The following is a 25,804-nucleotide window of genomic DNA, read 5'->3' on the forward strand; positions in this document are numbered from 1 at the left end:
ATATGAAAGTTGTTAGGATTGCGGTTCCAATAGTTGTGAAGCCAAAATATTTCTGATTTCATTCGAAAGTTTCAAGCGTGAAAGTTTATATTTCTCGATTTCTCTTATCAGGTTTGGTATGTTACTTTAAGTGATGGCAATTAATTTACTTGGCCCCATTAAGTCAAAAATTATGTTATTTGAACCCAAAGAATTTTTTCCTGTTTTGATATTCACATATTTATTAACTTCATTAGGTACCTGTTTAACACGTTGACTACGATTGCTTCATCTAGTACTATTATTCATTTTTTTGTACTGTTTTTAGACAGGGTTGCCAGACGGTCATTTTTTCCGGACAAATTCTGTGATTAAGTTTTTCTCAATTGCGTTGGCCGGCTAAAATTTATGATATAGGTACTTTCTAATTACATTTTAAATACTGCAAAAAGAAAATAAATGGAATTTTTATAGCGGACCCTACAAATAAACTAGTATATATTGAGTTATCGGCCTTTTTGGCCTTTTTTGCGCATTTTCTCATTTATTGAAAAAATGCACTATTGTGCTCGCCATGTCCGTCTGTCTGTCTGTCTGTCCGTCCGTCCGTCCGTCCGTCCGTCCGTCCGTCCGTCCGTCCGTCCGTCCGTGACATCAAGTTATCGTCGACGAAAAAATGCGCACTCTGTCACTCACTGCAGTGAGTACTGAGTTATATTTTTTGTTCTCGGACTTGGCCGATTTTAGGCAACCTGAATTATGTACCACTACGTCCTGGAGAAATACATTTCGTGGTACGCATATGTTATACTTCGTAGTCAACGTGTTAATTCAACTATACACAATATCAGCCTGACGAAACAAAATTGATTGCTCTGGGACCGTGTGTAGATCAGCATCGTTACAAGGCTATTACATTTAGATCTTGCATGATACCACGATGGTCCTACTTCCTATTCCTATTAAACTGAGATGACTTAACCGGAACGGAGACTCACTCCTGGTACGAAGAGTCTGATTCCGAACCCTTGAGCCTTATAGGATTTGGAGGATGAACCCTTATTTGGATTTGGTTGCGTACCTGTAAGCACCGATAAGGCTAATCGCTTTTGACGTAACCGCACCTATGGTGCGAAATAGATCAAGATTTTCCGAAGCGCTAGAAAAACTCGTACTACTTCTACTTAATATTCGAGCGGCATTGCCGACAGTTAACGTATTCGTAGACTCTGTTGAACTTTACACTTGGCCTGCAGGGCGCCACGCACGTTTGGTGGCGGCGGCTGGATCGGACAGCTAAGGACTGGATCCTCGTCGTGATACGTCGTCCTGAGCGTCGTCAGCGCCTGCTTCCCCTACCATCACGGGATGACGGTGATGACGTGTTACAGGCGTCACAGGATGACGGTGGTGACGTGTTGCCGGAATCGCTCCCCCCACACGCCATCTACCACAGGCTGGACCTCCTGCCTCCTGAGAGGGCACTTGTGTGTAGGCAGTTCTCCCAGATGGCGACTTTTGGTGAGTTATATGCCATGCACGCAACCTAAACGCTATTACGTGCCATTCTATTCAATTTCAATTCAAACATTCGCTCTAGGTCTTTTAAATGTTTGTCCTCCCTCCCACTTAATTTTTCCTAAATCTTCTCCCTCAATTTATTCATAATGTTCTTCTCTGTTAATTCATTCTAAATGTTCTTCCTTCCCCAATTCGATCTAAATGTTCTCCCTATTTTAATTCCAAATATTCATTCTCAATATATTCTTAATGCTCTATCTGTTCTCAATATTTATGCGTGCATTTGTTCTCAGACGCGCCCACGCTGTACGTGAGCCCGCGCGCCCTGACCGTGTCGGGTCGCGCGGCGCTGTTGTCCGCGCAGGCGCTGCGCAAAAGCGAGGAGCGTCGCATTGCGCGCATCATGCGCTATCTCGTCGCGCTTGACGGCGGCATTAATGCGCTGCTCGACGCCAACGCCTCGCATGAAGCGCTTTTGGAGCACAATGCGCGACTCAGCTTCTACTCAGACGCATACCCGCTCGAAGAAGAAGAAGAGACGTACGCTGAAACGGCCGAAACTTTATCGAGTTTCGATTTTGTTAAAACCGTCGAGTTTGATAATGAGGGTTTTGGCGGGGCTAAGAAAAAGCTACAGAACAAATTCGAATCTGATAATCGCGGTTTAGATACATGGTTGAAGCTCGAAGAACATGCAGAATCGTATGCTGAATTTCCCGATGATAAAGTAGGCCAAATGGATGCTGATAAGGAAGGCGAGGCGGGTGTTGAAAAGCCTGGTGGTTTTAGTGTGTCTGGAAAAACGTCTCGGAAGAAATCTGAGTCTGAGAATCCCGGTCTGAATCCATGGCTGAAGAATGAACTGGCTGCCTTGTATTCCGTAGCCGAGGAGTGGCAGCATGATTCTGATCAGGATAATGAAACACAGCCGTTCATCATCCGCAGGTGAGACTAACTTAATTTATTCTGTTATATACGTAGGGGAAATGTATGACATTGAATATCCTATTTGTTTCTGAACTTCTAATACTTGTTTTGAGTTGTTGATGCTGATTCATATACTTTGTATATTACACGCCTCTAGCGTTCAAGAGTAAAACAGGACTATTATAAAAAAACGAATTGGTCATATAGTGCAAATAAGGACACACTTTTTGTACGTAGCGCTGAGACGCTCATAAGCCAGGCAGCTGTGTCCGGAGTACCCACACAAGAGCAAGAAGTGCATCGCTATTTGAACAATGTTTCACTCATTTGTCTGAGTGTATAACATAATTAGGGTGAGGGATGCTCTTGTTCTTATGAATATAAGAATGTGTGACGTGTTGTTATCCCTGCACAGGCTGGGGGTGTTGTCATCAGGCGGGTTGGTGGAGTACCCAGGGTTTCTGAGCTCCCCTGCTCTTCAGAGTCGTCGCTTTGACTGGTGGCTGGGGCGCGCTCTGACGCCCCCCCTGACGTCCCGCCTGCTGCTGCCGCCCAGGCTGGACGACGCGGGGGCGGGCTACATCGTCACGGTCGCCGCCGCTGTCGTCCATGTCAGAACAAATGTTAATGAGTTAACAGGGGGCCTGATATGTTAATGAGGACTTAACAGGGGGAATAAATTCAAAGGCAGATGAAGAAGTTCCTAGGTGTCGATAATCTTATACTTTCATGAATAAATTGCATTCCAGAGTGTAAAGGCATCGATACATTTAAAGGCAGATAAATAGATTGCATTTTGGATTGTGTAGGCGTCCAAAAATTTAAAGGTAGTTAAATAAATTATCAAATTCCCATACGTATCTGCCGGAGTGAAATTGGTAAATGCACGTGAGCGACAGACTCGACTTAAACTATTGCAAAAATAGAGATCTCTACTGATGTTCAGCTTGTCGATGTTGCCTTGATTGATGTTACTTTATTGATGTAAACCTTATGGATAATACCTTATTGATTATTGATGATATCGTATTGGTGGTAACCTTTTTGATTACTAATGTTAACCTTATTGATTATTGATGTTAGCCTTATTGATTATTGATGTTAACCTTATTGATTATTGATGTTAACCTTATCGATTATTGATGTTAGCCATATTGATTATTGATGTTAGCCTTATTATTATTGATGTTAGCCTTATTTTACGCCAGGGTGAGAGCGAGGCGGTGTTGGCTGCTGACCTCACGCTGGGCTACTGGCAGCGGCTGCTGCTGGAGCTGCACCCGCTCTGTGACACCACAGGTCCACTCAATCTCTTATCGTTACTAATCCACATACTAATCACTTTGCATAATTAGGGTTATTTATTAGTATCTGAATTACTTTTTTCTCCTTGAATAATTACTTGAAGATTTAGAAATAGTTTCAATTAGTTCTCCACAAGTTTTTTGCCAGCATTCATTTTTATGTTCAAAAATTACTCCTTGTCAGAAATGGCCGTGATAATTCGACATATATGTTAAGTTATTACTTGGTTTACACGAGGGGCATTTATGTTGAATTGAATTAATTTGTTACTGATCCTGTTGAATATTACATTGACAAATTTTGAAATCATTTAAAGTATAATTGTTATGTATTGTAAGTAGGTATATACCTAACTTGCCAAGAACTAACTGGAGATAATTGTAACTAATAAGAGATAATTCTAAGNAACTTGCCAAAAACTAACTGGAGATAATTGTAACTAAGAAGAGATAATTCTAAGAGAGATGATTAGATAATTGTAACTGTAAGTACAAGTATGTGTAACTGTAAATACATGCAAATGTGACTGTGAGTATGAGTACCGGTACTCATAACTGTAAGTACGAGTACATGTAATGGTAAGTACAAGTACGTGTAACTGTAAATACATGCAAATGTGACTGTAAGTACGAGTATGCGTGACTGTAAGTACGAGTACATGTAACTGTAAGTACTAGCATGGGTGACTGTTAAGTACGAGTAATGTTCGTAGGCCGCTACGTGTACTTAGGCCGCTACCTGTTCTTATGCCGCTACATGTACTTTAGCCGCAACGTGTTATTAGGCCGCTATGTGCACTTAGGCTGCTACGTGTACTTAGGTCGCTACTTGTACTTAGCAGGTACTCTATTTCACTCAACTCCAAACAAACTAAGAAAATCCTTTTCATTGCACTCAAAATAAACTGCAAAAACTACATTTCCTTCTGCAAAATACTCACAAATGCTCTCAAATGTTGTGTACAGGAGCCGCTACTGTCGATGGCGCTGCTGGACGCGGCGCCCTCAGGAGGGGCGCCGGTGCTGCAGAAGCTGTCGTGCGCTCGTCCCTGGCGGGGGCGCCGCGAGCGCCGCTACCGCCTCACGCTGCCCCCCGGCGCCCCCGTAGCCTCCCACAGCTCCCACCAGCCCCCCGGCAAAGTTAGTCCACGCATTTCTTATCTTAACCATTAAATAATGTTTAATCTTTCATTTTATATCATGATTATTAATTAACGTTTCAATTGTAGTTGGTAATTTCCATTCATTTCTTTTATTATACTTATTACGGAACAGGCTTATTTTATGAACTTGACAAGAGTTATTTTTATAAATTTACATCTATTAAAAAGGAAATTTTTTTCATAAAGCAGAAATTTTTAAGAAGATAGACTTTTAAAATAGAAAAACAAAGCAATGATAATACAGAGCTGCTAACTCGATGAACCCAATAATAATTAATGGGAAGCTTAGGGTTGAAACTTATTATTTGATCAATAATATATTTGATCCGTAATTATATCAATTACTCAAATAAGAATGTGTGAAGTAGAACTTCTAAAGTCACGTTCGTTTTCCAAACTTTGGACTTAAGCCGCTACGTGAACTTGAACAAATTTTGAAAGTACGGACTCTGTGCTCTCATGAAGTTAACTTTCGTTTTCTTAGAAGAAACGTACTCTTTCAGAGTTACTCGTAAATTAATTTTCACTACTGATAAACTTTTCCTCGTGTTAACTAAATTGAATTTCACTTTTTTTTTAACTTTCCCTCGTCCGTAATGAATATAAAAACGGCACAAATAATTTTGTCGCAGTGGTGCGTGTGGTACAGCCTGGCTGCCGTGCCAGGGACGAAGCTCATATTTGGTGTGGTGAACCAAACCTGCGACACCGCCACGGCCTTCTGCCCCTGCAGTCTAGTAAGTCAGGAGGCAGAAAGTCTTTTATCTAGTTTTTTATGTTTTATAAGATTATTATGTTTTGTGAAGCGCTACAAACACTTCTACCACTTGATATATTAGACGTGATAATAATGTTTTACGAAGCGCTATAAAACCTTCTACCACCTGATACTAGACATGATAGTTCTGTTTTATGAAGCGTTATTAAACCTTTCATCACTTTATACTAAACATGTTAACATGATAATAAGGTTTTTATAAAGCGCTATTTAAACCTTTCATCACTTTATACTAGATGACGAGTTATTTGCTGTATTCTAATACCTATTCTAACTGAGTACTAAATACAAACTATTGATCGTTAAGCTATCTATGATGCTAATACTTGCTTATGTTTGCTCAGGTTGACCGCCTCTGCCTCAACTGCCAGTTCGTGGAGGCTAAGGCGTGCGAGTGTCCCTGTGAATGCCCCACGACTTCCCCTTCTCAGTGCTCCACGAATTCTTCCTCATCCAGGGGGAACTGGCGCAACCCCACTCAGCCTGAGATGCTCTGTCCACTAGATCCCCCTATGCCATCCCTGTCACACCCTCAGCACGTGGGGCTCTTGGGGGAACTTCAGTCGTGTCAGACCGGGACATGCGGGGACCACACGACGCGGCACACATGCCTGGGACGTCCAGGGTGTGAATGGTGTTCTTTAACGTCCCCGACGAACGCCAGTGAAAACGTCTGGGTGTCTTTGGAAGAACCGAGCTGTGTTCCCCACCCTGAGTGTCCTGGGGGAGTTAAAGGGGGTGTTTCACCCTACCCTCGGGGGCTTGTCCCACAGCCCCGACACAGGGAGTCGTACAGGACTGGTGGAGGCAGGTCCCTGCCGCTGGCTCCTGGTGGGTCAACGATTCTTCATTAATGATCTAGTAAAAAATAATTATAATAATTATATTTAGTGCTTTTAAATGGACTGACTTCTTAGTTTAGTTACAGTTGAGTGAGTTGAGTCACTCAATCTACAGTTGAGTGAGTTTAAAGTGATAATCATCTCAAATAGTTTTGAATATGTGAATTTTATTTATGGATACGAGAAAGTTATCTTGTAATAAACAGGATGACATTCCTCTTCCGTGCATTGTGTAGTGACTCATTTCGAGATATTTCCATAGCACTTATTTCCATTGAAAATTAACGTTCTTGCACATGTTCATCTTGACCATGATGAACGTTGTTGACGTGATGACATTGTGGTTGCAGTGCTGGGGGTGATGGTGGGGTTGGTGATGGTAGCGGGGGTAGGGGCGGCGTACTGCTTCCACCAGCACCAAGGCGTCATGGGAGCCGTGACGCTCACGTCGCGCCCCGGCGCCCCGGAAGGCTACACACCTGCTGGTCTGCTGTCCGCAGGGCACGTGACTACGGCCCTCGAGGAGGAGCTTATACGTGAGACTTGATTATTTATATTATTGTTCCTTCTGAGGTAATGGCATTACTCTATGTTATCCTTCTATATTACCCCTCAGGGTTAAAGCAAGAGATTTCTATTCAAATTTGAAGGAATATCTGCGTATAGCTAAAGCAGCAGGCCAACGCTAGAGATCCATCAAAAAAATCTTATTGATTTTCATTGATTTGTGCTTGTGCTTCATATTTGTTTGTTGTTTAATTTTTCTCTTGGTTTAATTTTGTGTGCGGTATAATTTTGCTCCTAGTTCAATTGTGCTCATGGTCGCCTGTGCAGTGGACTGCCAGTTGGGGGCGGCCGCCATGAGCCCGTACCGCATGAACCCCGCCTACCGGAGGCCCCCCGCCCCCGGAGGCGACCCCAGTGACCCGGGGTACTCGACCATGACCCCTCACGACGATGTGCCCCAGCGCTCGTCCTCGTCGTCGTCGTGCCTGGCCATAGGAGTTCAAAGTCCCAGCAAGAACGGCAAGCCAAGCAGGGACGGCCGCGCGCTGCTGGCCAAGAAACGGCGTCCTTCCCGCGGTCTCAGCAGCCAGCCTGAGGAAGACTGCGATGAGAACAGCTCTTCTCCTTCAGGAGTCTTTAAAGGACTCGCATCCTCTTCGCTTTTGAGTGGTGATCACGAGCCACCGACACTAGACTGGTCGCCTGAGCAGCTCTTGCAATACTTCGACGACTTCGACACAGGTCAATGTCGTCACTGTAACGCTCCCGTCAGTGATGGTGTCTGCTGCAACTGTGAGCAAACTCCGTGTGAGGAATGCAGGTCTCGCCCTGCTTGTCAGGAATGCCATGACTCTGCCTCCTGCAGCAGATGCCGGGACCAGAGTTCTTGTCCTTGCAAGTCCAAAAAGCGTCGCCGAAGTCGTCGACGCGCCGGTGGCGGCAGCGTTAGCGATGGAATCGAAAGCGACGTTGCCAGCGATGGCGGTTGTTTTGCCAACGCTGTTTTGACGTCGCCTCAGAAAATTGGCCCGAATCAAGTGATTGTTGCAGTCACAGTACACATGGTGGACAGCCTCTAATTTCTGAGGTCATAGTGCAAACTTAGCTTAAGCTCTTCGATGTTTAGGCAGATCAGGTTCAGTATTTGTACTCTTTCGTATCCATAGACATTGTCCGTGTATATATTATATTGATGGTTCCCAGAGTAATCCAATATAGACGTAGGACGTAACCATCGTTGGTAATGATTGTATTTTACATGTCGGTAATCCAGGGACCCAAATCTGCGCGTAATATTTTTGAAAGGTGCTATACACTTCTGCTTCCTGTTGCCGTGCTTCTCAGTCAGACGTTCAACTGCCAAGTAATGATGTGCCAAATTGACTGCCTAAGTGAACATTTTCGGGAGATTCCTATGAGTGAGTTGCCCTAATGTTAAGTGATAAAATATTGCGCCATTATTTTGTGAAATGAAATTTGCTGTTATGAGATTTACATGAAACTTCGTGCTAGCTCAGTTTGACAGCAACAAGAGTTTTTCAGTGAGGTGGAACTTTTTAACCACGTTGTAGGCGAATTTTCTTTTATGATCTCAACGACTGCCAAGTTTTGCCATGGCAATTAACTTTTTCACCTCCATTTGTATGTTTTTTCTAAACCCAGGATATTTCTTGCATTTATGAAGAGCATTATGCAATGATGGCTCCTTAGGTTAGGTAATTGGAAGAAAACTTGCACGCTTCGTAATTTCTTATTATATTAATATATTTAGAATTAGATATTTATTATAATAATTTCAGCTCTCCAGTTTCAGGATGGTGTTCCATCACAGTTTTCCTTGTTAAATTGTTACTAAGCCCAGTAATCGGAGAAAACGCAATCTTAAGTCGGCTCATGTTATGAATAACTTGTTCAAGTACACGTAAGGTCCTTAATAACGATATGGCATATTTATCATTTATGATCGGTGAGTTAAGCTTGGTGAGTATTTGAGAAGGTTTTAGAGGCAATATTCCGTTCTAGTGTTATTTATTTAGAGTACAATTTCCGTTGCGATTAGCGTTAGCGTGTTGATCACTCTAACGCTTTACATACATTCTATTTGCCAGTATTTCATGTTTTTGGTTATGAAGAGAAGGATCTACAGTTGGGGCAATCTAATTTGCAGTCGTTAAATTTGAGTTTCTCATAGACAATTATTGTATGTAGTACGTTGATTCTAGATGATATGATAGTGTAGGACTCGCTGTCGTCGCCCCCAGTAGTCTCCCGTTAGTTGTCTAAATGACCGTCAGTTAGTTCGAGTTCGATAGTTATTAAGTTATGTAAGCGAATGTTAAATAGATACGCTGTGCGCAATCTGCTATAGGATTTGTATAATAATTATTTCTCAGGAGTTAGTGTTCTATGTGCAGCTAAAGATGCAATTTGTGCTGGACTCGTTTTCCTGTCAAGAAATTTTCTCTTTCTCAGCAAGAAAGTTAACACCTATGTGTAAAATTATTATTAATTTAATTAATGTAATTATTATTATCTTCATCTGTACAAAACATGTATAATTTGATAGTGACAAAATCTGACAATTGAACAAAAACAAACTTTCCTCGCTAATTAAGGAGGTTAATTGACACATATTAGACAGTATTTATTCTCTCTGACAAAACAATAAGCATTCAAAAGATATGCAAGACAATACAGACTAGGGGCCGTACAAGAAACAAAGTTTTTCCCGTGAATTAAGGAATTCTCTCCGATTTCGAGTCGATGACATAATATTACTGAAATGCAAAGTTGTTGTTGAAATTGTTGAATTGCTGCGCCATTCCAACTGCACAAGTCACGTTATCAGTCAACGCTGTCATTCAGAAAGCTACAATGCTCTAGACATCTATTGTTCTTCATTTCTGATTGCTTCTGGAATAATTGTTCATCTTTTACTGATATTTGTTATCAGCTTTAACGTTGAATTTTAAGGGAATTTGTTACCAATCGGCACGCAAATTGATTAAATATGAACAAAACAATTTGATTGAATTATACGTTTTCTCAAGCCTGCTTCATGCACGCTTTGCGTCCAAATAGCGCGTGCTTCAAGCCATGGAACACCAGAAAAGTATACAGCAAAATGCATAGAAATATCAGATTAGAGGAATCTACACAGGATTAAATGCACAAATACTTCGTAGCTCAGCTACGACAGCGACCGAGAAATAACGTTTCTCGCGAATCTCAAGAACTTCTCTCATGAAGGCACAATAATTTACGTACTCATAGTTAAAGAAAAATGTGAAATGCTTCATCAGTCAACATCTCGTGAAATAGACAAGCTTCATCGGCAATAATTTTTCGTCTCTTTCCTGACACGAACCTTGCTCCATGAACTACTGACTCAGAAACGATTAGACCAAAGGTCAGCAAGCATTCCCACAATTTTGACTAATTGTAAATGTCTCAATACAATTGTATATGCCACATATTTCATGAGAATGAAAAATTTCAAACTGTCACCCTCTTAGTAAAGTTTCACTTTAACCAGAATTTTTACCTCCGGGATAAACTCAGAACATATCCCAGTATTAAGTAATGAATAATATTATACCTCCATAATTTGGGCAAATAAAAAAAAATTCTAATGAACTATCAACCCAGCATGAATATTAAAGTCAGGGAGCTCATTGAACTCAGCGCCTCAAAATTAAAAATTCGTTTCATAAACGAAAACCTCCACAAAAAAATCTTATAAACGCTGAATATAGAAATTAAATACATTTCTAAATTGAAGAGTCGATTTTTACAAAGAAATGTATTTAATACTTAAAAGTACATTATAATCCCATTAAACAATACTAAATTTAAATAAATAATATACACATATATGGCAATCGTACGACGCACTGCACAATGCAAGACCAAACATAGAACTCATCAATAAAGATAATCTTATACTCTAAATAGCAGGGGCAAGCAGACGCAACGAAATACTCAAATTTACCGGGATTTCTAGATTCGCCGGCTCAGTATTTGGCACTGTACGATTTACAGCTTACCGTGCACCACAGCCTGCTACTGTAAGAAGCTACTTTGTGGTACGTTACTTCGTTGTACGAGTGTAACACCGAGGGAACAATTGGTCATTTGTTCCTACAACTGTAAAACCAAGAAAAATGTCATTTTGTTCCCATGAGCGTTGAATTCTTTCAGCTCATGAAAGAAAGATACAAGTTTGATGATTAGATTCTTTAAAACATGTGTAAAACCAAGAAAAATGTTATTTTGTTCCCATGAGCGTTGAATTCTTTCAGCTCATGAAAGAAAGATACAAGTTTGATGATTACATTTTTTTAAAACATGTGTAAAACCCAAGAAAAATATGTTATTTTGTTCCCATGAGCGTTGAATTCTTCCAGCTCATCAAAGAAAGATACAAGTTTGATGATTACATTTTAAACAGCACTTCGTTATCATTTGTAGATGGGTTTTCAAAGCTTGTTTTAAATTTACGCATTAACACATGCTCATGTGACGATTAGAATGTTGCTACTGTCATTTAAAAATTAAGATTTTCAAATGGTATGTCTTTAACATTGAGATTAAAGTCAACAAATTACAAGTTTCTCCTGACGACATAAAATACCAGCGAATATAAAGGCTTAAATTAAATTATTCAACAGTTATTCAACAGCCCTCCTATGACCCTGAGACTGAAGATGCTCAGTTAGTCACAGACGCTAAACATTCCTCGTTAAATCTGGTCAGTCTTTACAAAACATTTATCAGCTTTTTCTAACAGAACAGAACAATGGGAAAATAGTTTAATTGGCGCGGATGCTTTCACTAGTGGAATAGGCCAATTCACCGTACGAAATCTTACACATTAGAATTCTGAGTCATGAAGCTTTCTTCGTAGGAAGGTTCAATGAAAGAGTAAACCTTTTCGTCTAATTACTGACTCTTATTACCAGGCCTTTATAGGTACGAATATCATTTAAATCGGTTAATGAATCAGAAGAAATTTCTGTCTTCTTCAAACTTTCCTCACCCCATGAATAAAAGATACAGAAGCTAGCGGGATGTAAAATTCGGCGAAACAGGTTACTGCTGATGACAAATACGTGCCGATTACCTAAAATGCTACGAATTTAGGTTCACGAATTGCTTTTGTTTACGTCGATACTAAATAACTTAGTATTGCTCTATTGTTACATCCATAACACACGATGTTTCAACTTCTAGTAATTCCAAATCTTTACTTTTCATGTTTTGCAAAATCATCATTCGACTCAAGAATGAATCATGTTCATTCGACGCGTCGTAACGTGATAATAAAGTGTGTCTTGCAACTACAATTTATAGAAAGAAAAGATTTTGAATAAATTTATATTGATAATGAGATAATTTATAATGATAATAATGTCATTGTTGGAGCGTCTGGGCAGCATGGCCTCCGTCCAGACTACCGACACGAGGCACGTTAGATAAAGAAGCTTTGTTTGAACCATACACGCAGCTATAAACTATACATGCTGCCATTAATAGGAGTACAAATTTCAATTTCATTCATTTATAGATACATTATACGTCATCAGCGCTATTCGTATCTAAAGCTGTGGAAATTCAATCATATTCGTAACGAAAAGATAGGTAATCCAATGAAATTCCTATCCAAATGATAGGTATAATCCAATGCTATTCATACCTCAAGGCCTGGTAGTTACCCTCAGCTAGAAACGAGAGTTACTAGTCAACAAACAAATGGTTCCCGGCTATTAAATTATAATAAGAAACTATAACAAGACAACGCAATACTGCACGTAAGGAATGGCGGGAATAGAGTGCGCAACTATAGCGCAAAAGCAGGTCACAAAATAAATCGCGTTTTCTTTTAACAATTAACAGAGAAAACTGATACGAATACAATAGTCTAGCATTCATCCACCGATATTAAATTTCAACGGGAAACACACCCTAATAAGGCCACATCAAATAAACTTACCAGTAAATACATTTTTTAGCTTGCTCTTCAAGTACCCTACAAACATTTATTCTTCGAAATTTTTGTGTAGCCTAACGGTTTTTCGCTGCAATTGAAAGATTTGTGCTCGTGCAAAGCCTCACAGATTGACATGAGTGTAACAAATCAACATTTCAGGGACTAAACATAAGGTGCGGCGAACCCTCCAGCTCGAAAAAAAAGTGGAGTCGTCCCAGCTTCCATGATTTGGAAACCAGAGCGGCTCCCAATTTTGTTTGGAGAGGAGCTAGAACGCACAACGCCTCTACACGGGGGCGAACACTTGATGCGATTTCTAAACAGCCACGCAACAAATGAAAGGACGGACACTAACAAAATTTAGAGCCGCCTCAGTTCCCAATTATCAGAAGCTGGGGCAGCTATGAATTTTTTCGAGGAGCTAGAACACATGAAGCCTAAGGACAAACACGAAAATGTGATACGATTCCTCGACACATTGAATGTACGTCTCAACACACGTTACGAAGTAAACGCCACACAACGAGAGCATTTAACATTCAACGTACACGCAGATGGTGAGACGAGAAAAGTACACGTTATACTTCATAAATAGAGAACAGAGAAACCACACAGAACTTCACATCGTTACGAATAGGTAACGGAGTTTCCACACGAGAGCTTTTGAAACATTGTCAAAATTCAGTTTAATTAAACGCTAAAAAAACATAATTCCGGCAATGTTGTAAATTCGATTGTGCTAATACGGTAAATAACGTTTATTTCTGCCACGATCATTCGATCATATCTAGCTTATGATCCCTGGGAAATACAGAATTATTTTCAAACCTGTAACACGTGGTGAAATATTTACTGATTCTATTCTGAGGATGATATCCTAGGAACGTTCCTTCAAAGAGAAAATAAAGCTGTACTTATTGCAAGTTTCAAAAGTATAATTCCAAATGAGATGGAAATTTGTGCAAGAATAAGCGTTGAGAAGACCATACATGAATGCCTTGCACACATTTCTTAAGGGAGCTCCGGAGAAACCTCGTTCAGTTCATAAGGAGCTAGAATAGAAGTAAGACAATTAAATAATTTGATAATAGCGCTGTTTATTTCCAAGTTATAACTTGCGATTCAGGCAATCATTTGACATTAAAAGAAGAGGAGAACGCGTGATTTTGAAGATGAACGGCAAAGTTGCTCGGTCCGATGACTGATTAATCGTTGATTATTTTCTGCAAGATCATCCATAAAGCGATAGTTATAATGAGCGCATGCAAACAGTTCTACAGCGCTAATGGTAACAATAATAAATAATATGAACTTCTACCTGTAACTACCTACAGTTCAACGAATCAGAACGACTACATATACATTTCTCGGACTTTGGGTGGGAGGACTGTGAAATATGTTTTAAACATATATACATATATTAGACGTGAATTTCTGGTAAACTGTTGAAAAATTAACGTAGTCTAGCCGCTGCTTTAGTCCAGCAACGCAGTAACATCTTATTTATTCTGGGGGGGGGGGGTAAAGCCCCTTTCGTCAGACGGCAGGGAGAGGAGACAGCACTGATAATCAGCAGTAAAAATAAATTATTAATCCTTCGAATTTATGGTAATTGGTTCAAAACGTGCGTAGATGATAATATTGAATGATGTGTTTGATGATGGTCAGGCATACGGGATGATGGACGAGTGGCGGACCAAGTCTACACTTTAAAAGCTCGTTCGAGTTAAAACCTTCCAGGAGTAAAATATAGTTATAAATGCTCGATGGTGTGCAGTAGGACACAGCTCCGACGAGGGCATTATCAGGATAAAACATTAGTTAAAAAGAATTACTTATACTAAAACATAGCATTGTTCGGCGCCACAAGAATGGATGGAAGTTTGCGGATTAAAAGTTGATCGCTAAGAGATCAACGCCTACTGAAACCAGGCACTCATAGGCGTATAACGGCCAGTCAGGTCCATACAAATAATCAACAGGCATTCAATGAAATACAGGAGTAAAAAGATACAAACAAAGACTTTGAGAAGGCGTTCAAATACATACAACAAATAAGAGAGATATTACCGTAAAATCCTCGATATGTCTTCAAAGGATAATGGGCATTAACGCCAAGAAATAAATGATGGCAGTGGTTGTTTGTTTGGCTCAGAAAAAAAGGTGAAGACTGTAGCAAATAAATTTTTCTCAGACAATGATCAGAATTAGAAGGCGAGTAAATTTGTAATTTAAATTATTAATCAATGAGCATCAATATCCATTTAGTGAACAAAATAAATAGCAATATAAATCAAACTTTTCGATATTAAAGATAAACAAAAACTTACATCTTTTTTCATCAATCAGTCGGAGACAATTTATAATTCACTAGCATGATAAGTTATTAAAGTTAACTAATATTCGTATAAACTCGTCCATAATTTAACAAAGTATCTAACTTCAAATCTTTGGTAGCTTTTCAGAGAACTCCAGTCGTATAAATTCTACTCCTCATGACAAAAGAATGGAAAACTTTTACCTAATTAAAAATTTTTAATGAAGGCAACGAGTATATGTTATTTTCAATAAGAAAATAAATTAAGTATGGAAAATTATGGAGAAATTTTAACCATCAATGGGCGATTTCAAACTAGTTGTTCTTTTCGATACATCATTAGTAGATGAGAAAAATTTTGAACACACTTGAATAAGAATTTTTGCTTCACACGATTTGCATTGTTTAGGCAATTAATTAATACAGGACGTAAACTTGGTTGTAGCTTTACACTTGACAACTTCTAAGACGCGTTTCATTTTGAGCAACTGCTAAAAAAAGAGAGACAGAATTTTCAGAAAATATTAACTTGCTTACTAGCATTCATGAAAATTAGAGCTAAAATTTAAGTTCATTTCCTAAGCACTTCACTTACTAAATTTTGAGCTTAAATTACATAGTAAATGAATCAAGTATAAAAACTCATGACGCAAAAATCTTTGAGCATAGGAACACCAGAAACCTCGGCTGGATGGATACGAAAGAGAACATTATGATTTCGAGACGAAAGCTCATTAGGCAGCAAACACAGGATTGGAAGATTAGATTACTGAGTTATCTTTTACAGATAGATTGGGACCAAGGACCCAACCCAAACGGGATATAATTTGAAATTTTAATATCCTAATCTCAAAATATACCGCAGTAATAGTAGTAGAAGGGCTTGGTAGCACTTCAGTTATCAAGCTACTACGCACCGGAGATTAAAAGATAACATCGCTAGAAAGTCGGAAGGTCTCAATTATTCAAAATTTCAAATTAAACATCACCCACACGGGACGGGAGGTCTCAGTTGTCCAGCCCGCTGAAGCTGGCTTAAAAAAAGCAGCGTTAGCATCTCAAAGAGACGAAGTGACAGGTGAAAAGTAACAGAAACGAAGACACTCGAACAAGAGGTTGCTTACACGGGACGTCGGCCGCCCGCACGAGAGAGACAGAGAAGGGAAATCCTACCTACATAATAACTTAACCCCACAACTGAGACCCGCAGTCAGACACAGCGAGCTCAGCAGTGATATGCAAGAACATTCCCCCTAGGAACGAGAAATTCCACAGGACTTTAGGCAAACCCAGACACGCGTCAGTAGTCCCTACTGAAGGGAAAGATACCCTACACCTTAAACAGAAAGATGTCAATGAACATCTTTTTGGCCCCAAAAAATACTAGCGCGCGAGTCGTGCTAGCTTTCAGATGCAAATTTATTCACTTAAAATAGCGAACCTAAAACTCGGCCTAAAAGCACAAGGCACATGCATTGCTTTATAGACTAGCTCAACTGAAAGTCTAATTGCTAACCCATTTCTTCCTGAAATATTTTTCTAGACTGAGTGTTGGTTTACGGTGTTTGCACCACTGGTGCCTTGAATGCTTGTGTTAACATCGTCTTGTTCACAGCGGCGCACTAACCAATCAGCATCAAACTTGATGAAACTAACAATAGAACACAGACTAGACACATTGGAACCACTTAGTTATTTGAGTGAAAAAAAGAAAGTTAACAATTCACAGAACAGAAGCATAAATCCCACAAAAGGAGTGATTTAACCGGTTTTAATTTACCCTAAAATTAACAATATTTCTCTCCAACAGGTATTTAGCATCAACAGAAAATAGAACTAATAGTCATGACATCTAGAAATTTTTTTACTGACGATATTGTGGTCTAGCCAAGAACAGAAGCATGGCAAGAGAAATTCCCAAGAGAAGTGCTTCTAAAAAATTTCATAATCGCGCCACTTTGAGCAAATGGAGGGGACTACAAACCTCCTACTGGCTCCTGACGTTTGATATCAATACATTGAAGAATTGAAATTCAACTTTCTTTCAAGCCCCACTTGCCATCACTACATTCCACAACAGTACGGCTCGTCTCGCACTTCAGGAAACATTTTATTATTCTACCTTCGCAGATTTGGCCATAGGAAGCTTCCTAAAGCAAGCCTTTACTATCTCTTGTGCACAACCACAGGCTGGAAGACAGCGCTGTTGGCTCGGCCTCGGCTGTCAACCGTGGGCTTCCCGTCTACGCCAAGATACAACTGCAGGCCAGGCTCTGAAAACAAGTAAACATCTTTACTAAATCCACAGGAAATTGCAAATTTGAATAGAAATAGTCGTGTTGGAATGTATGTAAAAGTTCTTTCTAATAGACAATTTCATGTCATAGGATGGAGAAATGGTAACAAAACAAAACAAATAGTTTTGATGAAAAGTTGCACGTGCCAACGAAAATCCAGCAATCATTGATCTGCTCACCATCTTGTGAGTCATTGTTGCTCTCACAGAGCTGCTGCTCAGGTATAGATTTTTGAAATATCTGGTTGATGATGTCGTCAGCGTCGACGCGGGTGGCTTCCACACGACTTTCTTTGGTGATGTCACCAGTTGAAGCTTTGATGAGGCGCCCTGATGCTGATAGGTGGGGCAGTGCTTCGCTCACGCATACCGGTGACCCCAGGCTATTACTCCTGCAAAAAATAGAACACATTTAACGGAAATTGTAAAAAAAAACGGGATATAATTTGAAATTTTAATATCCTAATCTCAAAATATACCGTAGTAATAGTAGTAGAAGGGCTTGGTAGCACTTCAGTTATCAAGCTACTACGCACCGGAGATTAAAAGATAACATCGCTAGAAAGTCGGAAGGTCTCAATTATTCAAAATTTCAAATTAAACATCACCCACACGGGACGGGAGGTCTCAGTTGTCCAGCCCGCTGAAGCTGGCTTAAAAAAAGCAGCGTTAGCATCTCAAAGAGACGAAGTGACAGGTGAAAAGTAACAGAAACGAAGACACTCGAACAAGAGGTTGCTTACACGGGACGTCGGCCGCCCGCACGAGAGAGACAGAGAAGGGAAATCCTACCTACATAATAACTTAACCCCACAACTGAGACCCGCAGTCAGACACAGCGAGCTCAGCAGTGATATGCAAGAACATTCCCCCTAGGAACGAGAAATTCCACAGGACTTTAGGCAAACCCAGACACGCGTCAGTAGTCCCTACTGAAGGGAAAGATACCCTACACCTTAAACAGAAAGATGTCAATGAACATCTTTTTGGCCCCAAAAAATACTAGCGCGCGAGTCGTGCTAGCTTTCAGATGCAAATTTATTCACTTAAAATAGCGAACCTAAAACTCGGCCTAAAAGCACAAGGCACATGCATTGCTTTATAGACTAGCTCAACTGAAAGTCTAATTGCTAACCCATTTCTTCCTGAAATATTTTTCTAGACTGAGTGTTGGTTTACGGTGTTTGCACCACTGGTGCCTTGAATGCTTGTGTTAACATCGTCTTGTTCACAGCGGCGCACTAACCAATCAGCATCAAACTTGATGAAACTAACAATAGAACACAGACTAGACACATTGGAACCACTTAGTTATTTGAGTGAAAAAAAAAATAAAGTTAATAATTCACAGAACAGAAGCATAAATCCCACAAAAGGAGTGATTTAACCGGTTTTAATTTACCCTAAAATTAACAATACTTCTCTCCAACAGGTATTATTTAGCATCAACAGAAAATAGAACTAATAGTCATGACATCTAGAAATTTTTTTACTGACGATATTGTGGTCTAGCCAAGAACAGAAGCATGGCAAGAGAAATTCCCAAGAGAAGTGCTTCTAAAAAATTTCATAATCGCGCCACTTTGAGCAAATGGAGGGGACTACAAACCTCCTACTGGCTCCTGACGTTTGATATCAATACATTGAAGAATTGAAATTCAACTTTCTTTCAAGCCCCACTTGCCATCACTACATTCCAAAACAGTACGGCTCGTCTCGAACTTCAGGAAACATTTTCTTATTCTACCTTCGCAGATTTGGCCATAGGAAGCTTCCTAAAGCAAGCCTTTACTATCTCTTGTGCACAACCACAGGCTGGAAGACAGCGCTGTTGGCTCGGCCTCGGCTGTCAACCGTGGGCTTCCCGTCTACGCCAAGATACAACTGCAGGCCAGGCTCTGAAAACAAGTAAACATCTTTACTAAATCCACAGGAAATTGCAAATTTGAATAGAAATAGTCGTGTTGGAATGTATGTAAAAGTTCTTTCTAATAGACAATTTCATGTCATAGGATGGAGAAATGGTAACAAAACAAAACAAATAGTTTTGATGAAAAGTTGCACATGCCAACGAATCAAAGCAATCATTGATCTGCTCACCATCTTGTGAGTCATTGTTGCTCTCACAGAGCTGCTGCTCAGGTATAGATTTTTGAAATATCTGGTTGATGATGTCGTCAGCGTCGACGCGGGTGGCTTCCACACGACTTTCTTTGGTGATGTCACCAGTTGAAGCTTTGATGAGGCGCCCTGATGCTGATAGGTGGGGCAGTGCTTCGCTCACGCATTCCGGTGACCCCAGGCTATTACTCCTGCAAAAAATAGAACACATTTAACGGAAATTGTAAAAAAAAACTAATTTCAAATTTGTGAAGGTAAATATTAAAGGATTCATTGAAAAACATACTCTTTTGACAAAGAATACCAAACGTGATGATTAAACATGACTGAGAGTATGTTCACAACTAAAATATTTAGCAGCATTAAAATACATCAGAATAGAATATTTTTATAACCCAAAAGCTTAAGAAACCTGTTGTGGCCGCTATTTTCTGATGCATAGCCTGAGGCCTGCGACTGGTGGCTTGTGTTGGAGGAGTTGCGGGTGTGACCGACCTGATCCACGGCACTAACGACTGCGATTGAGGAGGGGTTCTCACTCTCATCTGTTCATTCAGATAAAACAATACATAATTATATATCTTTATTGATGTATGAAGTTTAGAATGTAGAATCATCAAAAGATTATTTCTTGTTTAATGTATGAAAGTAGGCCCAAAGAATAAGTAAGAAAAATATAAAATTGAGCTTTCTTCAAGAAAAACCTATGAATCAGAAATTAAGCTTTTACTATTATATTCAACATCATGATAACAGTCTTGGCACCTTTGCTCACCAAACATACCGGTAGGTTAATATTAGTTTACCTTTAGACTTCTTATTTAAAGAATTATAGCCTGATGATGTGAGAGAAGCATGAGAGCCTTGAGCAGCAGGAGGAACGTCAGGTACTGCAGGCACCGGCCAGAAGTTCAAAGAATCATCTTTGCTGAGAAGGCTCGTTTCTACGCCTATGTTACTGGAGGCCCCTACAGTGCCACTGCTACCAGAGCTTGTAATCCCGCTTCTCTCTTTCCTGTGCAAAATAAAAAACAATATTATATATTGTAAATAAGCAATATTATTATTATATAGCATGATAAAATGACATTAAAAATTGAGAAGCCATTTACACAACAGAAAGTAAACACTAATACATTCAATCATTTACAATGAATGTACAGTGACAATATTAGCATAGAATGCACTGTAATTTACCTCTGGAAGTATCCTAAATGGGAAAATCAACACTTCAGTGTGTATCCTCAGACAATGAATGTGCCATATTGTTCAAAGAGCAACACACTTTACCCAAAGCACAGGCCAAGGATGGACATAGAACTGATAGGTATGCCATTTTGCCAAGCCAAACTGGATCAGGGTGACCCACACAGGGGCAAAAACGTACATTGCTATTTGGACAAAGCTCCTCTAGTTTCTGATAGTGAAAATACTTACGCCTTGAAGCAAGGATCGCCACAGAGGATAGTCATATGGACTGAGACTGTGAGAGTGGAGTTGAGAAGCCTGTGTTTGGTGTCGTATGCCTGCAGGAGATAACGATGATCTCCTCCAGAACCAGCAAATTCAGCCAAATTTATATCAGCAAATCCAAGCTTTTCATATGATTTGCCTCCACGTAACTCCTGTAGCACAAAAAATAATAAACTATAAATATTGAATATTATTACATATTAATATTAACACGTTGACTCCGAAGTGGTACATATGCGTACCACAAAATGTATTTCTCCAGGACATAGTGGGACATAATTCAGGTTGCCTAAAATCGGCCAAATCCAAGAACAAAAAAAGGCCAAAAACGGCCAATAACTCAATATATAGAAGTTTATCTGTAGGTTTCGCTATAAAAATTCCATTTATTTTCTTTTTGCAGTATTTAAAAATTCAATTAGGAAGTACCTCTATCATAAATTTCAGCCAGCCAACGCAATTGAGAAAAACTAAATCACGGAATTTGTCCGGAAAAAATGACCATCTGCCAACCCTGTTTAAAAACAGTACAAAACCGGAAATAATAGTACAAGATGAAGCAATCAGAGTCAATGTGTTAAATAACAGCATCTCAGTGAATAATGTATGAAATCAGATCCATCAAGTTTTCACAATTACTTTTGGCAGGCAATGTAACACAGGTATAACTTAGAATTCTTTTTCAAGGTCAGCATGAAAAGTATAACTAGTATGTATGATTTTTTTCAGGGCCCTTGTCACTAGAATGAAAACAATGTAGAAGTCTAAACATGCAGCGTATCATCTCATGGCTGCACACAACAGCTACAATCTATGATGTTTTGCCTTACTAACTGAAACATGCAATACATATACTGGTAAATGCAATCAAATGGTTCAGGTGGATCAACAAGTCACTGATGTCAGTGGAACTACCTAGCAAAAACTGACCTATCAAAAAAGTCAGTTAGCATTGTTTTAGAACTTTTCCTTGTGTCTAGCTGTACAAAACTGTCACAAAACTAATTAAGTTTTATTGCAAATTTTCTACAGGTATACATTTATGTTATGAGTGTCAGGTAAAAGACATTTTATTAAGCATGAAGACTAGAGAAAAATCTCTAATGACCCAGATACATAAATTTCAAACACCTCAATTTATTTGTAGCAACAGATGAAAATGCAAAGACTTACTTCTCAGACTGCTTGACAAATGCTCCTCCATCCAATAGTCGGACTTTGGTGTAAACAAGTTGATTGACCAGAGGCACATGCTCAAGTTCCAGGACACAAAATTCTACTTGAAACCTGTAACGCTTTTTTCTGGACATTATGTTCATTGTTTGCTGTCTGATGATTCAGTGATTGCCAATCATGTGCGTCTTCTGTGCTCCAGAGTAGCAACTCTGGAATAGCATAATGAAATTGATTCAATTTAATTGTGGAAAAAGTGAGCAATAAAAATTTCTTAAGGAGTTAAATAGATATTTATAATGTATAAAATAGTATCAAAATAATCGGATGACAGGTTTTAAGCGCATGGTATGGGTTTCGTTGTTAAAAATAACATGGGTCAATAAAACAAGTCATTATAGTTTTTTAATATTTTTCACATGTAATACAAAATCCAGAAAATATGAATAATCTTCTTTTGATTATAGAATTGTTTTCAGCTCTAGAATAAATGAAACTACAAAATGTCAATTTTAAAAGCAGATGAATTGCACTAATTCAACATACATAATATATATTATGGTTTATATATAATAAACAAACCGTGTCATGGAATTGTTCACTCAAAACTTTACTCATACTTTCAACAATAGCGCAACATTTCTGGCATATTGTGCAACAAAATGTGGCACAAATACTGTCTCAGAATGTGTTGTCAAGTGTTGTGCCTTTGGTCACACCCTACAACAGAAACAAATGGCAGCAAAACAAAATAATAAACATTGGCCAAAGTGACTGGGGTGACTTTGGCCACCAGGGTGACCGGCCAATGTTTATTATTTAGTTTTGCTGCCAATTTGTTTCTGTTGTAGGTGTGGCCGAAGTCACCCCCGGTGGCCAAAGTCACCCCACTTGACGGTACCCATGTTGCAGAATCTACCTATGATTAGCATTTGCAAATAGTGCTAAAAAAAGAAGAACGCTATTCTGCGACACTTCACAAATTTCTCACAAGGCAATATTTTTTCAACAGTTATGGAAAATTCTGTCAATTATTCCAGATCCTGACCCAGCTGACAAACAGCAAAGTAAGTGCAGTATCTTCTAAGTAGCAACTTATTAGTCATTTAAAGTAGAGCTTTTCTGTTATTCTGGTAGCTGCAAGATTTTTGCTACTGTCAATATATAGACCACTGCTTAGCAGAAGCTGTATTTACCCTGCCACTTATCATTTAAAAAATGCTTGATCTTTGTCAGAACTACAATTTTTTCAGTATCATAACCACATTTCTTACAAATTTGATTGCACTAGAGAGACGTGGTACAGTTTTGTTCAGAAAATAGATTGTTTCTATTGATTGCTAGCAACTCAAGTGCTGGGGCGACATTATCAGCATTGACTGTAGATTAATCATGTAGGTATTGACTGTTGGGATTCGAGTTTTCCTACTTGTTACTTAAATCTCAAGGCTTCAAAAAGACAAACTATCAATAAATTTGAAATCTTGTGGCTCAATTATGTTATTTTTAAACAATTAGATTTATATCTTGATTGTGCTATTTTTTTAAAAATTATCTTAAAAGTTAGAGGTAGGTAATTCATTTAGCTTGAGTATTATTGCCTGGAAATAGAATGAAAGCTCTAATTGAGGCTCAAAATGAAGATGTTTTCCACAGTAGAATCATCTTCTAATTGTTAAATAAACTGCATAATCAAGCCATGACATTCTAAAGTTATTGAAACTATTTCATTTAGGAGCCACAAGATTTCATAATTAGGTAGTTAATTAACAATCATGGCCAAAATAATTAACAAAATTTGAACATTGGGCACAATTTGATTTAAATTGGAGGTAAAAACAATAGTTTTATAGGTGATTTTTGAAAATTGCAAGTGAAATTAAGAAGTTTTTCACATTTTTTATGGGAGAAATTAAGAATGGGCAACAGAAAAGGGTGGAATCAGCTGAATTTATGGATGATTTTGTTGGATTTATGGGGATAGTGGACTAGTGATAAACTAGTTTTTTTTTAAATCAGTTAATTATTAATTCCTTAATTAGTTAATAATCATTATTATTAATTACCTACCTACTTAAGATTCAAACCAATATTATATATAGGATAGTGCTACTATATATAGGATATTTATAGCCTAACATGTGTAACCGGAAACACCGCCGCAAAGTTGAAATATTTAAAGGGTAGCGTGCCGACTTAGTGTAGACTTTCATACTGCTCCGAAACGCAAGGGCTAAAGAGTCGCTCTTTGTTCTGGCTCTAAATTCCCTTGCATTGTAGAAAGGAGTAATGAACACAATGAACTTTTTGTAGTATACTGGTAATCTTCAGACAAATACAAGTTTCTGCATACGAGGTGCAAAATTTATTATTCGTCTTAATCCAAAAGTTTGCGGAAAAAGGCTTGACATTACAGGGGTACAAACAGCCAAAAAACCCACACAGTATGAGCCCTAATACACAGCTGCGAATAACAAAATGGATAGCAAATGGCACGGGAACTAACCGCACCAAGATGCCAAGACCAGCCGCAGAGACTAGGGGTTCTAGCCCTAATACACCGCGAAATCACAAAAGGATAGCAAATGGTACGAGAACTAACCGCACCGAGATGCCGACAACAAACCGCAGAGACTAGGGGTTCTAGCCCTAATACACTGCCAAATCAGCAAAACATACAGCAAATGGTACGGGAACTAACCGCACTGAGATGCCAACTACGAACCGCAGAGACTAGGGGTCCTAGCCCTAATACACTGCCAAGAACACGGAGATGAACAGCAAATGGCATGGGAACTAACCGGACCGAGATGCTAATAACCACACAGGAACGGGGTGGCAGTTACGCCTCAAAAGCACAACTATTGGAGGGTACTAGCCACCAACAAGCCACTGACAATCAACTCGAGCGCAGAGGTTATTAGCCTCTACCTCGAGGGTGCGAATTGAACAGCTGTTAACTGCCCAACGCAGCCATAACCTGGAACTATCCAAGAACTCCACCTACGCCGTTATTAGTCTGTTAGAGGAACTCATTAAGAGTTATGCCCGGAACTGCGGTGGAGTTTATTCTTGGAAGCCCAAATTTAGCTCTGCCTGATTCGAGTCAAAACCGTGTCACCCCAACCCAGCAACACTGAGCACACACAACTTCCGAGCACACACAACGAGGAGGTAACTCAGCCAAAATGAGCTTACCTCAACACTTCGTTTACAATGTACAAGAAATGGGCTACTAAATTCGTCTATATGCAAAGATATAGACAACATAGTATATTACAACAAAATAGAATCATAATATAATCTTTTGGTCAAATAATGATAAGTGAAAGTTGATTTAAGATAGATTAACTCGAGGATAATTACTCGCGATCGCCTGAGTTGATACCAGTTCGTCAATAGACTAGACAAATG

General features: G+C 39.2%; 3 protein-coding genes across 3 annotated transcripts in view; 2 read left to right on the forward strand and 1 right to left on the reverse strand.

Annotated features, from left to right (window-relative positions):
- Positions 1 to 1,235: 1,235 nt before the first annotated feature.
- On the forward strand, positions 1,236 to 3,782 carry LOC125178814 (the record flags this gene model as incomplete). Its single annotated transcript, XM_047883478.1, has 4 exons — positions 1,236 to 1,500; positions 1,794 to 2,445; positions 2,843 to 3,038; positions 3,636 to 3,782. Coding segments are annotated over 4 exons (1,260 nt in total), but the record flags the coding sequence as incomplete, so codon positions are not given.
- A 915-nt stretch (positions 3,783 to 4,697) lies between these two features.
- LOC108675133 (VWFA and cache domain-containing protein CG16868) lies at positions 4,698 to 10,356 on the forward strand. The gene is made up of 5 exons (XM_018163125.2): positions 4,698 to 4,871; positions 5,527 to 5,631; positions 6,017 to 6,503; positions 6,865 to 7,050; positions 7,349 to 10,356. The coding sequence occupies exons 1-5, from the start codon at positions 4,713 to 4,715 to the stop codon at positions 8,098 to 8,100; spliced, it is 1,689 nt and encodes a 562-aa protein (XP_018018614.2). The 5' UTR covers positions 4,698 to 4,712; the 3' UTR covers positions 8,101 to 10,356.
- Positions 10,357 to 16,792: 6,436 nt separating this feature from the next.
- Positions 16,793 to 25,804, reverse strand: part of LOC108675106 (protein FAM102B) — an 11,468-nt gene continuing 2,456 nt past the window's right edge. The window contains exons 2-10 of the mRNA XM_047883476.1: positions 22,391 to 22,602; positions 21,182 to 21,391; positions 20,551 to 20,759; positions 20,157 to 20,289; positions 19,724 to 19,935; positions 19,416 to 19,521; positions 18,870 to 18,893; positions 17,804 to 18,015; positions 16,793 to 17,600 (exon numbers count right to left, since the gene is read on the reverse strand). Of these exons, the coding sequence (XP_047739432.1) occupies positions 17,494 to 17,600; positions 17,804 to 18,015; positions 18,870 to 18,893; positions 19,416 to 19,521; positions 19,724 to 19,935; positions 20,157 to 20,289; positions 20,551 to 20,759; positions 21,182 to 21,391; positions 22,391 to 22,536 (1,359 nt within the window). The 5' untranslated portion in view covers positions 22,537 to 22,602 and the 3' untranslated portion in view covers positions 16,793 to 17,493. The remainder of the gene's footprint in view (positions 17,601 to 17,803; positions 18,016 to 18,869; positions 18,894 to 19,415; positions 19,522 to 19,723; positions 19,936 to 20,156; positions 20,290 to 20,550; positions 20,760 to 21,181; positions 21,392 to 22,390; positions 22,603 to 25,804) is intronic.

The sequence above is a fragment of the Hyalella azteca genome, unplaced genomic scaffold (assembly GCF_000764305.2).
Source record: "Hyalella azteca isolate HAZT.00-mixed unplaced genomic scaffold, Hazt_2.0.2 contig13011, whole genome shotgun sequence".
Lineage (NCBI taxonomy): Eukaryota > Metazoa > Arthropoda > Malacostraca > Amphipoda > Hyalellidae > Hyalella > Hyalella azteca.

Bases quoted from the DNA above. Each gene is read 5' to 3' on its own strand.
- LOC108675133 (XM_018163125.2), top strand. From the start codon at position 4,713: ATGGCGCTGCTGGACGCGGCGCCCTCAGGAGGGGCGCCGGTGCTGCAG. The intron at 5,632-6,016 runs GTAAGTCAGGAG...ATGTTTGCTCAG, and splicing joins CCTTCTGCCCCTGCAGTCTA to GTTGACCGCCTCTGCCTCAA. The intron at 6,504-6,864 runs GTGGGTCAACGA...TTGTGGTTGCAG, and splicing joins GTCCCTGCCGCTGGCTCCTG to TGCTGGGGGTGATGGTGGGG.